The sequence below is a fragment of the Bufo gargarizans genome, chromosome 4 (genome assembly GCF_014858855.1).
Source record: "Bufo gargarizans isolate SCDJY-AF-19 chromosome 4, ASM1485885v1, whole genome shotgun sequence".
NCBI classification, from domain to species: Eukaryota; Metazoa; Chordata; class Amphibia; order Anura; family Bufonidae; genus Bufo; species Bufo gargarizans.
The window spans coordinates 288,511,312-288,526,900 of record NC_058083.1 but is presented as its reverse complement, the minus strand read 5'-3'; the positions used below and the strand labels follow the sequence as shown (position 1 = coordinate 288,526,900).

General features: G+C 41.1%; 1 protein-coding gene across 1 annotated transcript in view; it reads left to right on the top strand.

The window, feature by feature from the left end:
- AK9 (adenylate kinase 9) overlaps positions 1 to 15,589 on the top strand; it is a 156,820-nt gene that overhangs the window by 24,099 nt on the left and 117,132 nt on the right. The window contains exons 8-10 of the mRNA XM_044290719.1: positions 2,222 to 2,344; positions 5,337 to 5,411; positions 7,654 to 7,755. Coding sequence (XP_044146654.1) covers positions 2,222 to 2,344; positions 5,337 to 5,411; positions 7,654 to 7,755 — 300 coding nt within the window. The remainder of the gene's footprint in view (positions 1 to 2,221; positions 2,345 to 5,336; positions 5,412 to 7,653; positions 7,756 to 15,589) is intronic.

The window sequence follows — 15,589 nt, the reverse complement described above, 5'->3', positions numbered from 1 at the left end:
TTCTAATGTGCTGGATTCCAACAGATTACAGTGGAGTGGTGGTATTTTACACTGGTAACATAAGATCTTAAATTGTTTTTGTAAACGCATATTTGCAGATTATATCCATTACAGGTTAAAATAAGCACCTTTATACTCTGACCAAGGATTGGGTCATTTATCTGGAATCACAAAGACTCATTCCAGCTAACTGGCTATTGCAAAGCTGCCACAAAGAGATCAAAATGTCCACCTGTCATGCGGCGTTTAAAATCATAATTTGCTTGCAGCACATTGCTCTGTAAATAGGGGATGTTCTGCCTACAAAATGCCTTTGATTAGGGCCATGTAAGAGAACCCTTAGTGGACTTGCCTTAGGGTTACACATAGAAGGACAGATTTATTAATACTGTTTTAAATTTAGGCGGGTGCGAACTACACGTGAAACTCAAAAAATTTGAATATTGTGCAAAGTTCATTTATTTCAGTAATGCAACGTAAAAGGTGAAACTAACATATGAGACTCATTACATGCAAAGCGAGATATTTCAAGCCTTTATTTGTTATAATTTGGATGATTATGGCTTGCAGCTTATGGAACCCCAAAGTCTCACTTTTGAGGTCCCCTTTGCTCAGGGGGTATGGATTCATTAGCTGACTAGAGTATGACACTTTGAGCCTAGAATATTTAACCTTTTCACAAAATTCTAATTTTAAGCGGCATTAATGCAACTCCTTTTAATTTGAATTACTGAAATAAATGGACTTTTGCACGATATTCAAATTTTTTGCGTTTCACCTCTAGACTAGGTGCACCAAATGTATCAAAGCCGCTTTATACTGGATGATAAATTTGGCACATCCAGCACACACTTGACCATAAAATGCACCTACGTTTTGGAGGAGGAAAATAGGAAAAAATTAATATTTTTCATCAAACCTCAGACCCCCAATTTTCATCAGAGTTTAGATCAGTCTCAAGTCTTCATCAGAACTCAGATCAGACCTCTCAGCTTCATCAGACCTCAGAGCAGACCCTGAATCCTCATCAGACCTCAGCTCAGACCCCCAATCGTCATCAGACCCCCAATCCTTATCAGATCTCAGATCAAACCCCCAATCTTCATCACACCTCACATGAGACATAAAAGAACTTACCCCCCTGCTCGAGACGGTGCAGCAACTTGGGAGATCCAGCATGCCCTTCCTGCAGCGCTACACTGTGACCTGACATTGCACAACGTCAGGTCATAGTACACTACATCCTGACGCTGTACGCATTCAGGGCACATCACAGTGTCGGCAAAAGACCAGGAAGTGGTGAGTAAAGCCATATTTAGTGCTATATTCACCGCTCCCCATTTCTATTGTGCATTAATGAGTGCTTCCATAATGGAAGCGCTTATTAGTATTCGCTTCATAAGACGCACTGCCATTTTCCCCTGAGTTATGGAGTCAAAAATATAATACTTTAAAAAAAAAAAATGTTTTGAATTTATGAATTTAAAAACGTTTAAGCCGCACCCATTTTTGCTTAGCCTCATTTCCCTTGTCTATCATGGTGCAAAAAGTTTGTAGAGCTATTTTTTGCACAAATTGAGCCAGTATTCTGATAGTAAATGTTCCCCCGTGTTTTTTACTTGATGTTTGAATCATCTTATTTTTTATATTGTCATGTGGGAGCGTAAATGGCTTGCTTTGCACACTCCCTACCGGATGCATAAAATATGCAACTTTGGCTTATCTTATGAATAGGAATTTCAGTAGCATTTTTTTTATACTTTACATTTTATCTGGTAACATTACTGATGTTGTTGGTGAATTATGTTTATTTTTTTTGTTTTTTGCCTAATGCATACTCTATGATGTTTCCAATTCTATTGATCAGTTAGGGACTGAGCCAAAGACTTGAGCCTTTTGTTGCTAGATCAAGCAGATTTTGGCTGGATCTCCTAACTATTTCTCGTCAGTTGTGCCCCAACATCTGCCACTGGGAGAAAGATGGATTGGACAGATTGGGCTTTATTCCATTTATTTGTTTTCCCCTTGAGCTAAACAGCACCGGACGTGTCTGGCAGTGACTTATTCCCCAATCTGAGCATGCATGTCTATGGAGGAGTCATCAGAATATCCTGTATTCATCTATTTAACATTACCCACAATTTAACACCACAGGGAAAATAATTATTTATATGCAAATTGTAATATGACAGAACGTTATGTGGTGTCTTCTTCTGTTTAGGAGGAAGAATTTGACAATTCAAAAGAAGTTTTAAACCAGCTTGTATATAGACCAGAAGACTTCCCTGAAAATGTTGAAGAGCGCATACGGTTATACAAGGACACTCTTTTACGTCCTGTAGAGGTAAGATACTTACGGGGTCATTTATTAAGCTGAAATACACCTATATTAGGTGTATTTCAGGCACAGATTGCGGGGCAATCTGCAACTTCTCCCAACTCATGCCAGGTCTAAAATTGTGGGCGGGGAAGGGGACAGGCTGGCAGGCCTGTCTCATTTACCATTTTCTATAAATGTAAGACAGCTCGGAAGCTGTCTTACGTTGAGAACTGGCGGGCGGAGGATCCCCCGAAGTTATGAAGAGGCCGGCGCACTTCATAACTTCGGCGGAACCACGGCCAGCTTAGAGTTTTGTTAAGACCAGCGTCTAAAACACCGGTCTCAATAAATGTGCCCCTTAAAGGGGTTGCCCAAGTTATATTTATTGATGACCTATCCTCAGGATAGGTCATCAATATCAGATCGGCGGGGGTCTGACACCCGGCACCCCTTCCGATCAGCTGTTTGAAGAGAAGGCGTGCGCAGTGTCAGCGCTGCCTCCTCTTCACTGTTTACCTTCTAGCCGTTGCATCTGCAGTGGTGAGCAGGTGTAATTACACCCAAGCTGTCCTATTCATTTCAATAGGAAAGCTTGGGTGTAATTACACCTGCTCACCACTGCAGATGCAACGGCTAGAAGGTAAACAGTGAAGAGGAGGCAGCACTTACACAGCGCACGCCTTCTCTTCAAACAGCTGCCGGGTGTCGGACCCCTGCTGATCTGATATTGATGACCTATCCTGAGGATAGGTCATCAATAAACATATCTTGGACAACCCCTTTAAGGCTTATTTATGTATAACAAAACGTGTATTTGAAGGGAATGTATCATTCATATATTATTTTTATATTTTTTGGGGGGATAATTTAAAGAAGATACTGGAAGAATTTTCCCTTTTTATTCTGTTTTATTTTCTGATTATGGATTTCTTTTAAATTGTATTGCTGGCACATTATAGTCTGCGATCATAACGTTTTGGCTTTGACAGAGTGTTCTAGACATGTGACAGGGGTAGAGGAGGAGGAGATGAGCCCTGTCCATCACCTATTGTTAATGGTGTCATAGCTTGTCATTAAAATATACATGGTATCTTTTATATTGTGTGTGTATGGGCATCACAGTGGTTAGCAATGCCTTGCATGTGCCATGCCATTTACACACACATCACTGCTGCACATCACAGCAATAACATGTATGGGCATGGCATGTAACCTCTGAGGCTCAGCGGTCATGCTACTTGCCTACAAGCCTCAAAATGTTTGTCTGAAGTAACATATCTAGTATGATCTATCTATCTGCTAAAAGGGCAGATACATAGATAGATAGATATGAGATAGATAGATAGATAGATATGAGCTAGACAGATATTTGATAAATAGATATTAGAAAGATAAATAGATAGAAATATAGATATGAGATAGATAGATAGATATTTGATAAATAGATATTAGATAGATAGATATTTCGTACAATTGCAGTATTCGTATTGTGCTTTGTGGGTTTTCTTATTTTTAGAATACATTCTTCAAACTATTTTTCTCTTTTGAGTGTTTTCTTTTGTTGCTGAAAACAGCTTTGCTTTTTCCATTGGAAAGTAATAACCTGGGGTGAGAACAGTATTCATAAAAAAAATAGTCACCAGGACAGTGGTTATGTAATGTGTTATGTAATTCTAATTTCATGTAGATGTCTTAGTGTTTGACGTTATATTTCCAAATATGTACTCTTGAGTTATTTGCTAGATAGAAGACTTAATTAGTTCTACAACAGTCTCTTGCTGGTACAATGAGCTCAGAGAGTGAATGTGCTAAAAGGATTGAGCTACCTGTCATTTTGATTATCTACTTCTCTGACTTACAATAAATCCATTTTTAGTTATCTCTTTTTATAAGAGTTGCAATATTTAGCTTTACATTTCTAGTTCTGGAATTTTCTGGATCACAGATTACATATCTATACTGAATAGGAGTGCATTTGCTCTTTTATGAATCAGAATCAAGGTTAGCCTATGGTACAGTACCTTGAGCATTTTCTCTGCTTATCTTTATCCTGTAGACTTCAGTGGAGAATGACAGCACATGTACTACAAGGGACTGGATACCCACATTCAGACATACAGTACATACAGATAAACAAATACCTTACTTAAAATTTTAATAGCATTTTATGTAGTTTTTTTTCCTTGAAAGGGTTAAATATTGTATTTGCATGTATTGACATCAAGCAGTAACCTTTTGGGAACTGTAATAGGGTATATGGTAAGGGGATCTTGGGATGAGACATTTCTTTAAAGGGGTATTCCCATCACATGCAATGGGGCATATCGCTAGGATATGCCCCCATTGTCTGATAGGTGCGGGTCCCACTTCTGGGACCTGCACCTACAAGGAGAACAGAGCGGGGAGAGCTGTGGCTGGGAAACCCGGGGTCCATCCACCACCAAGCGCTGCTCCCATACAAGTGAATGGGAGCGCACCGTGCACGCGCAGCCTCTGCTCATATTAATTTCTATGGAGCAGACGGAAATAGCTGAGACAGCGCTCAGCTATTTTTGGCGGCCCCATTGTAATCAATGGAGGGCGGCTGCGCATGCGCAGTCAGCCATCCATTCATTTCCCCGCTCAGTTCTCGTTGTAGGTGCGGTTCCCAGAGGTGGGACCCGCACCTATCAGACGATGTGGGTATATCCTAGCAATATGCCCCTATTGTATATGATGGCAAAACCCCTTTAATAAAGTCAGTTGTAAAATAGTATTTTTCCAAATATTAACTTATTCATGTTTTTATTGTTACTGGTATGTCTATAGTGCAGAAGTACAGCATTTCTTTCCTATTTCTGGAAGAGTTCTTATTGCCTCTACTTTTTTTTATTTCTTCAGTTCGCATATTTGTATTACTGATTTTACTAAGTGTTTTTTAACTGAACTGATATATATATATATATATATATATATATATATATATATATATATATATGATAAATATATTATTTCTTTATTTTCTGGTTTAATACAGGATCTTATGATCGATCACGACCCTCAATACCTCATTGAACTTGATGGAAATAAGAAATCTGATGAACTCTTTGTAGTAAGTTTCTAACATTATGTTTTAAATAATAATTGTAATATGCAAGTACCATATTTTTTACTTTATAAGACGCACTTGATAAGACGCGCCTAGGTTTTAGAGGAGGAAAATAAGAAAGAAAAAAAAAATTTCATCATATCATATCTCCATATCAGACCCCCCCCCCCACATCAGACCTCAAATCAGACCACCATATCAGACCTCAGATCAGACTCCATATCAGACCTCCTTATCAGATCCTCAGATCAGACCGCTATATAATATCCTCAGATCAGACCCCCATAATAAAACCTCAGATCAGACCTTCATGTCAGACCCCATCCAAGGCTAAAATAAATAAATGCTCCACGACTACTCTGCTGGTCTGGCAGTTTCTACTGCAGTCATGCTCCCTGGTCTTCTCCAAATGTGTGCTACAGTGTCAGGTCATAGTGCGAGCACTACATACTGATGCTGTACAAAGTCAGAGCACAGTGCAGCGCAGGCCCAGAGAAGATCAGGGAGCGGTGAGTACAGCATGCGCTAGCAGCGATACAGTTACTGCTCCCCTTGCATCTTGCATACTAATAAGCACTTCCATAATGGAAGCACTAATTAATATTAGCTTTATGAGACGCACTGCCATTTTCCCCTCATAATGTTCTACAGGCTATAGCAGTGCTAAAGTTCGCCCATTAATGCCGGTGAAATCATAGTGCTCACTGCTAGGCAGAAGCCTCCGTCTAGCTTACCCTTGGAGAGCCCGGTACGTCACCGGATCTTCAGAAAAAGCCCTTGCCCTGCTCTGAATGAAATGCTCTAATGTTCATGTCAGAGGGGCTGAGTGGGGGAAGAAGGGAATATGTCCAGGTACAGCTCTGAACCTGGACAACCTCTTTAAAAGTTCAGTGATACTTTAAATAAATAAAAAAAATCATGGGGTAAAAATAATAAATATATTATGTAAATTAACATCAAGGGCAATTATATTGTGTCATATGGCTGAATAGCCCCTGATTCTAAATGTCATTCTGTCTTTTGACACTATTTTTCCTATCTTTAAGGGCTTATGTGCACGAACGTGTGCCGCCCGTGCTGTGCATTGGGGACCGCAAATTGCAGTCCCCAGCGTACCTGCACTGTCCGTGTGGCCTGCACTGACAGATGCACTCCCATTGAACTTGAATGGGTCTGCGATTGCGATCCCTCATCACCACAGGTCTCTTTTTTTTTTTGTGGTGCAGAGGCACCAAACTAAATGCCACAATAGCACTCCGTTGGGCTTCCATGGCCTTCTGCTCCGTGCCTCTGCACCGTATCTTCCGGATTGCAGATCCATTCAAGTGATACGCGTCCGTGATACGTTGTGCATATGGCAGGTGCCCATATATTGCGGACCTGCTGTTTGCAGGCCACAATGCAGGCACGGCCTACACATGTTCGTGTGCATGAGCCCTAAAGGGAATCTTTCATCAGCACCTCCCTATCCAACTGTTTGCATAGACAAATAGCTGTGGTTCTCCTGATTAAAAAGCTGTTTTTCTTTTGTTGATCCGAGGCCCCATTCCCGAGTTATGATACTTTTTTCTTAATATGCAAATTAGGTAATTGGTTCAATGAAGGCTTCACCATTGCTCTTGTTGCACCTATACATCACTTCTTTCTGTGACCATCCCCTCCTTCAGTGCTTTGATTGACATGACCAGGTAGTGGTAAGCAGCAAGGGATGGGTTGAGAAAGGAGTGGAGCTTGGGTGCAACAAGAGCAACAGTGACCCCCTCATTGCACCAAAGACCGAATTTCAATATTAAGTAAAAGTATCATATCTTGGGAACAGAACCTCGGATCAACAAAACAGACAGCCTTTTAATGAGGTGATCCACAGCTATGTGTCTATGCAAACAGTTTTTATAGGGAGGTTATGTGCTGTTGATTTTAGGACATCTAAAGGGAATATCTAATTTACACGCACTCATTTAAAATAATTCATTTCAGCATGTTGGATTGATGGCTGAGCTCCCCCTAACTGCTAGAAAGAACTGAATGGCTCTGTGCTCTACAGGACCACCATCTTTTATTGAAATCTGCTGTAGGGGTGAATACAAGCCTATTGCTTTCATTTCTGGCTACAATGATTTTTTTGGCTTGAAATTCTGACAAAGCACAAACTGTACTTTGTAACTTTTGCACTGCAATTCGTAAATAGTGCATGAATTTAGATAGGAAAAATGATTTCACCTACACTTGTGTTTATTTGCTTTAGTCCGTTTTATCCCGTCTGGAGTCGCTGGGTCTTCGTCATGGAGCTGTTGTAATGAAGCTTCACAACTCAGAAGAAGAGGAGTCAGTCGAAGGCCTAGACAGTGTACGTAACTGATATTTTATTTTTAGGTGGCACAAAGCAAAAATGCAACATTTTGAACATGAAAGAATGTGGTGTGAATTGTCTGGAACAGAGATTAACCAAACTACTACTGCCAGAAGTTAGGTTATGCAAATGTGACTATATACATATATATAGATATATATATGAAAAAGAAAAAAGCAGTACACATTAAATGCGGGTGCAAATCCTTTCAGGAGCCTGCGACCGAGGTCCCAATGCATATATAGAAGAAAAAAGGCAGCACTCCAGGATAGTGATAAAAAAATGGATGGTTTATCGACCCATCTAGCAGCTATGTCAATGTGGCCTGCACTGACAGATGCTGACCCATTGAACTTGAATGGGTCTGTGATTGCGATCCGTCCTCACCACAAAAGCACTCCGTTGGGCTTCCGTGGCCTTCTGCTCCGTGCCTCTGTACCGTATCTTCCGGATTGCACACCCATTCAAGTTATACGCGTCCGTGATACGTTGTGCATATGGCAGGTGCCCATATATTGCGGACCCGCTGTTTGCAGGCCACAATACGGGCACGGCCTACACATGTTCGTGTGCATGAGCCCTAAAGGGAATCTTTCATTAGCACCCCCCTATCCAACTGTTTGCATAGACAAATAGCTGTGGTTCTCCTGATTAAAAAGTTGTTTTTCTTTTGTTGCTCCCAAGTTATGATACTTTTTCTTAATATGCAAATTAGGTATTTATATACATATATATATATATATATATATATATATATATAATATACCTATACTATACATACACATATTCAGGTTGGGTCTAGGTCAAATGTAAAACAGCAGAAGTCCTTTCGCCAAAACACAAACCCGTAGTACTATGTACCTTTGCATAATTTGTTATGATATACCTGTATTTTGTTTATAAAGCTTGATATGGAAACATTCCTATTTGGCAAAAAGACCCCCCCAACGCCTTCACAATGTGCTCATACTGCCTTGAATGAGCAAAAGGGACCCCCCCAATATACTGTATGTTTACTAATTCCCAGCATTTACACAGAATGACTATCTTTTGTATGGTAATATGACTTGACCATATCTTAAAGGGGTTTTGCCATCTCAGACAATGGGGGCATATTGCTAGGGTATGCCTCCATTGTCTGATAGGTGCGGGTCCCACCTCTCCCCGCTCCGTTCTCGTCTCCTAGCGATATGTCCCCATTTTCTGAGATGGGAATACCCCTTTAAGGCACTTCCTGAACGGTACAGGAAAAGAGTACCGTCAGGGGTGGGATTAAAATTTTTAACAACAGGTTCCCTACTCAGCGGCGGACATGTGGGGTCACGACACATGATTACATATACATACACCATATATATACACAACACACATAAATACACCATATACATGGTACGCTTACATAAATACACCATGCATACACTACACACATACCATCCAAGTTTTAAAAAGCCTAAGGAGCTAAACTATGGAATGGAAGCGCTTATCTCCAGCTGCCACTGTAATTTTAACAACCGGATCTGGAGATCCTGAGGGAACTGGTTGAACCCCATGCCTGAGTACCATCATACTATACAACAATGTAATAATTGGATAGTTGTTACTGTTCCTACACACAATAAACAACAATTGTTTTTTCGGAAATAGTACCACTTTTGGCCATGAGTTGTGCAGCTAAATGGGAAGTAGCCGTGGATAAGAGTGGCACCATTTCTACCAATTCAAGTACATAGATAATTGAATAGTAGCAAAAGAGCAGTCAAAGAATGTCTCTGTGAAAATCAAATGCACTTGTATTGTTCCAGCCTGCTAGCTTCAGAAATGATGTGACATATGTGTGCCCTCCAGGAAATCGGGTAAAGATGGACTTTAAAAAGACCATTTGAGACACTTCATTTCTAACAACATAAAGCCATAATTAATTGAAAAAATGACAATATTGTTCATGTTGTTGTGTCCTCATAAACTGATGCTCCATATCATCAGAATGGACCAGGTGGAATCTGATTTTTACTATAAGCAAAAGTCACGTTTTCTTGAGACAACTGTGCAGGGGGCGTAACTATAATTAATAGGGCAAAGAAAAAAAGGGGGTCAGTCAGCACATCCCATTGTGCAGGTGCACGCTGCCATGGCTGAAAACACAAATAAAAAAATACAATGCAGCAGCACTCTGCAAACCAAATAAAGTACAAAAAGGTATTCTAATGCTAATGCTATTCTTATTAAGTAAATTTGAGAGTCTTGGCAAATACATTTTGTATAAAATTATTTGGGCCCGTCTGCCACACGTCAAGGCGATCTCTGTAAGATGGTAACCTAACACTAAATTCTACCTGTTATGTGCCTTGACGGCTACCATACACTTCAGGGAGTGTAGGTTCCACATGCATGCTGGGCCCACCTCAATTCTTGTCATTTTTGGTTCCAAAATGGCCTCCATTAAATCCAGGAATGCAGATACCAACATATATGCAGAACCCTCTCCACACCTCTCCTGGTGCCAGATGGCCCCCAACTAATACAATGAGACTACAGCTTTATACTTACACTAATTAAAATCAGCCTATGGGGCAGACAGGCTGGTCAGGGGTGCATGACTGAAGAGTCAGCTACACCTCCATCTCCGGAACAAAAGGGGGCCAGTCAGCACATCCCAATGCACAGGTGCACATTGCTATGGTTGAAAAAAATATACATTTTTGCAGTTGCAATTTTTCTTCTGAATTTATAGGGCCCAATAGCAAAATAAGATGGGGGTCCCACCACCTTGTGTCAGAAAATGATATTATATTAGAATTATATAATAGCACAATCCGAAAATCCAGATTATAGCAAAAAGCCACATATTGTAATTCCCATTATTCCCATCTAAAAGGTACAATGTTTTTGCACCCCCCCCCCCCTAAACCTCTGGGCCCAATCAATAATCAATAGTAAGGGCCATGGCTTCTATGGCTAGAGTTAGGGTTATGCAGCTATGGTACTTGAGACTGAATTTCATTGATGGCATATGACGTTTAGATGCATCTTCCATATAGAGTGTAGTCAAAAGCCTATGAACAGGTCTTCCAATCTTCATTTACAGCATATTGTTTTATGGAAGCTGTATCTTTCTGCTTTAGTATTTGTAGAGCCTAAAACAGTAGATTAAGATGTACATGGTACACACTCAAAAACGGCTAATGTCAGCATCCAGATACTACAAGGATCTGTGTTAGGCTCAATTCTCTTTCATCTTATTTTTTTTTAATCTGATAATTTGTATTAAACATTTTCCTTGAAAAATAGCTGAAAACAAGCAATCAGGCCCCTGTCCCAACCAACCCCCCTCCCAACCACCCACACCTACCCACTCCCCTCACTGCAGGTCTGCAACATAGAGATTGTGCATAGTAACGTTTCTGTTAAGGGTTCTCCATTAAAGTTCGGATGCATATCCTATCTCTTGACTCCGTGTGGTTCTTCAGTGGTGTCTTCTGTTGTTCACCGGTGTCACACACAATTGGACTCTCATCACATTCCCATTCACTCATCGTGTATTATTTCTGGCTGGCAGACCATCCCCTATCTCTCATCCAATCCTGCCTAGCTGCCTCCTTCGCTCAACATTTCTACTACAAACCCCATCCTCTCTAGACTACAGGCCCTGTCAGAGACTTGCTCCTTAGCCTCCTGACCCTGCAGACATGTCTCCTGTTACTGTTTGCCCTATTAAACAGAGAGGGTGTTAAGTAATATTCTAATGTGTCATCCATGAGTTCCATATCTCCTCAAATTTTTTGATGGTGTCTCTCTTCTGATATATACAAATCTATCCAATTGTATCAAATTATGTACCTTATCTACAAGTTCCTGCACCTTGGGGGGTTTGACGCAATCCAATAGTATGCAATAAGTTTCCTTGCCTGGAATAGAATGTGTATAATAGCTACTTTCCTCCCTGGTGTCACGGGCAGTGTCTTCACACAAGCCATAATACATATCAGTGCTGACATATCTATTTTTATGCAGACCACTGTGTTCAATACTCCAACAACATCTGTCCAGTAGCGTCTTAGCCGTGGACAGTTCCACACGAGGTGTATTAAATCACCATTTGGCACCCCACATCTCGGACACAAGTCATCTTCTTGATATCCCATTTTCCCATCACTAATGGGGTTCTATATACACTATGGAGAAAATATAATGTGAGCCTCACTTAGTGCCACCTCAGGGAAATTTCTGTAACCCTTAATCCCACATCTGTTCAGTCAAGTCTGCAACATCTAGCTTCAATTTCTCATATAGCTGCATGGGAGGTTTCTTATATTGCATTTACATAAGACTTCTATAATGGACTGAGATTACACTCCATGTGTGGCAGTGAGATAGATCTATGATGGTGTGTTTCGCCGCAGGTGTTATAGCAGCCTGTTTCTCTTGGGACTGTATGGCATGTCTTATTTGCAGATATAAATAAAAGAAGGTCTTAGGTAGGCTAAATTCCTGTTGTAGCTTAGTAAACCCCTTAAGAGTACCATTAACAAATAGTTGGGTGATACGTCTGAGCCCGTATACCTACCATGCCGGCACATTTGACACTTTATCTAGTTCCCGATACATACGGTTAGGCCATATTGGGGTATTTTCTGTATACCCTGTATACCCAGCCAGTTGTCTAGCCTTCTACCGCAATAAATTATATTGACTACCCCGTGTATAGAAAGTTCCATCCTCCAGGGCTGACATTAGGCATTTGCCATTGAGGAGATGCCATACAATCCATCCATTCGTGTTGACCTTATCCCTATCTCCCCATCCCCTAAGGTGTTGTAGTTGGGCCGCCAAATAATATATCCATGGATCCGGTACCGTGAGTCCCCCCTGCGTTTTCAGCCTATGCAGCATTGTGAGTTTTTTACGCAGGATTCCCCTCTTCCTGATGAGAAACCTAAAGAATTATCCAATACATATGGAAGCTGGGGCATGAGAATAATTTTTAATAGATCTGTGCGGCCAACTAGAGTGAGGGGCAATCGGGTCCAGGCCTGTACCTTGCATCGGAATTTAGGTACAAGATTCAACTCTCCAAAGTCCTGGGTCCTGGCCGACACCTGAATTCGCAGGTATTTAAAAGATGTGACTACCTTGTAGCCCTGCAGTAGGGTTAACGTCACTGTTTGTACTATTAGACAATGGCATCAATACCGACTTTGTCCAGTTAATGACCAAGCCAGACAGCTTACCAAAGTGGTTTATAATCGACATGGCCTCTGGAAGAGAAGAAGTCCATTCAACCAAAAACCGTAGTAGATCATCTGCGTATAAGGCAATCTTTTCGGATAAGGATCCATATAGGAAGCCTCTTACTGCTTCTGCTGTTCTAAGCGGCGCTGCCAGAGGTTCTACCGCCACTGCAAATAGTAGCGGCAACAGAGGACAGCGCTGTCTAGTCCCTCTGTGCAAGGAAAAGGAGTTTTCCATTCACCCGTATTCAGGCCGTGGGAGAGGCATAGAGTAGTTGTATCCATTTAATAAACTCAGGTCCAAAGACCATCTTTCCCAGCACTGTCCACAGGTATCGCCGTTCCATGCTGTCGAATGCTTTGGTCGCATCAAGGGATGCAACCGCCGCATTCAAGGCGAGGACCTGGCTAGCCTGAATATTTAAATATAGTTGCCGGATATTTACTGCTGTGGACATGTTCGGCATAAAGCCAGCCTGATCAGTGTGAATAAGTGACATTACTGAGTTTAAAGGGAGTCTTTCACCTAATCTGAGCGTTTTAGACCGCTCAGATCAGGTTATAGACTCTTTAACCCTCATTACGATCATACCTGTCTCTTATGTGTCCCTCGCCCAGATAATGAAAATAACACTTTTTAAACTTATGCAAATTACCTTCTGAAGGTGCCCAGGGGCGATGTGCCCAGAAAAACACACCTCCAGCCGGCGGACGTCACGAGCGGCACCAGAGGACGGCGGGCTGGGAACTGGCCCGCACCTGCGCACTGCTCTGCCCATTATGGGCAGATGAACAGCTTTTCATATTGCGCATGCGCCGGCCAACTAAAGACAGCCGGCCGGCGCATGCGCAATATGAAAGGATGTTCCTCTGCCCATAATGGGCAGAGCAGTGCGCAGTTGCGGGCCAGTTCCCACCCCGCCGTCCTCTGGTGCCGCTCATGATGTCCGCCGGCTGGAGGTGTGTTTTTCTGGGCACATCGCCCAGTAACGCCGCCCCTGGGCACCTTTAGAAGGTAATTTGCATAAGTTTTAAAAGTGTTATTTTCATTATCTGGGCGAGGGACACATAAGAGACAGGTATGATCGTAATGAGGGTTAAAGAGTCTATAACCTGATCTGAGCGGTCTAAAACGCTCAGATTAGGTGAAAGACTCCCTTTAAGCGATTTGCCAGTACTTTCGCTAATATTTTAACATGTACCTGGAGTAGGGAGATGGGTCTATAGGACTCCGCTGCCAGAACGTCTTTACCCAGTTTAGGGAACACCATCACTATGGCTTCATTCATGGACATTGATAATCTACCGTGCTTTTTGGCCTCATTATAAACCTCTATTGAATGGGGTAAAAGGATTGAGGAATAGGTTTTATATATCTCCGCTGGCAATCCATCTCCCCCCGGGGCCTTATTATCAGACATACTACCATGTCTAATAATAGACATGGTAATAGGGGCATCTAGCATACAGTTATCCCTCAAGATACAATGGCTTAGTTATCTGCTTATTTTTCTTAAATCTTCATTTTCTCTTATCTTGGATGGCATTTTGGGGCTTTGGAACCGATTACTCAACTTACAATGGTTTCAACATACAATGGTCCTCCTGGAACCAATTAACCCCTTTTAGGACCCTGAGATTTTCCATTTTTGCGTTTTTGTTTTTCACTCCCCGCATTCCCAACTTTTTTATTTTTCCATTCACATAGCCTGATGAGGGCTTATTTTTTGTGGGACAAGTTGTACTTTCTAATGGCACCATTTACTGTTGCATGCCATGTAGTAGGAAGCAGAAAAACAAAATTCCAAATGAGGTAGAATTGGGGAAAAAATGCAATTCTGATAAAGGTTTTTATTTATTTTTTATTTTTTACACTGTACACTATACGGTAAAATTGACCTGTTATCTTCATTCTCCAGGTCAGTATGGTTACAACGATACCACACTTATATAATTTTCCTTGCGTTTTAATGCTGAAAAAATAAATAACATTTCTTTATAACCATATTATATACACTTTTTTGTAGTTATGTGTACGGACGAGGCTGTTAAATTATTGGGTAGTTGAAGTGACAAAAAATTGCAAATTAGCTGGGGGGGTTTTACGCTATTTGCCGTATGCCATTAATATTGTTATATTTTAACTGTATGGGCATTTTAGCACACACGGCGATGCCCATGATTTTATTTTTAATTGGTTAAGTATTTTTATTTTAAGGAAAGTGAGGTGATTTGAACTTTTTTTTTTTTATATTTGTAAAAACTTTTTTTTTACTTTTTTTTTAAGTCACCTTCGGTGACAATAATTGGCAATCATTAGATTGTCCATTGTGTTCATTGATGACTAAATAGCCATCATTGAACACTTCATTTGGAATATGACAATAAAATTCTGCCACCTAGTGACACCGATGCCTGCTTGAGGGTTCGGTGTATTTCAGCGATGTAACAGGTTCCCTAATCTCAGTCGGGGAATGCTGTTACCAGAGCGAAAGCACGTGACTTCTGCTTCTCGATGCCATGGTCACATTTGACTACAGTATCTGAAGGGTAAAATGTATGTGATCAGCCTTATGGCTGATTGCATACATGTGCCACGGTTC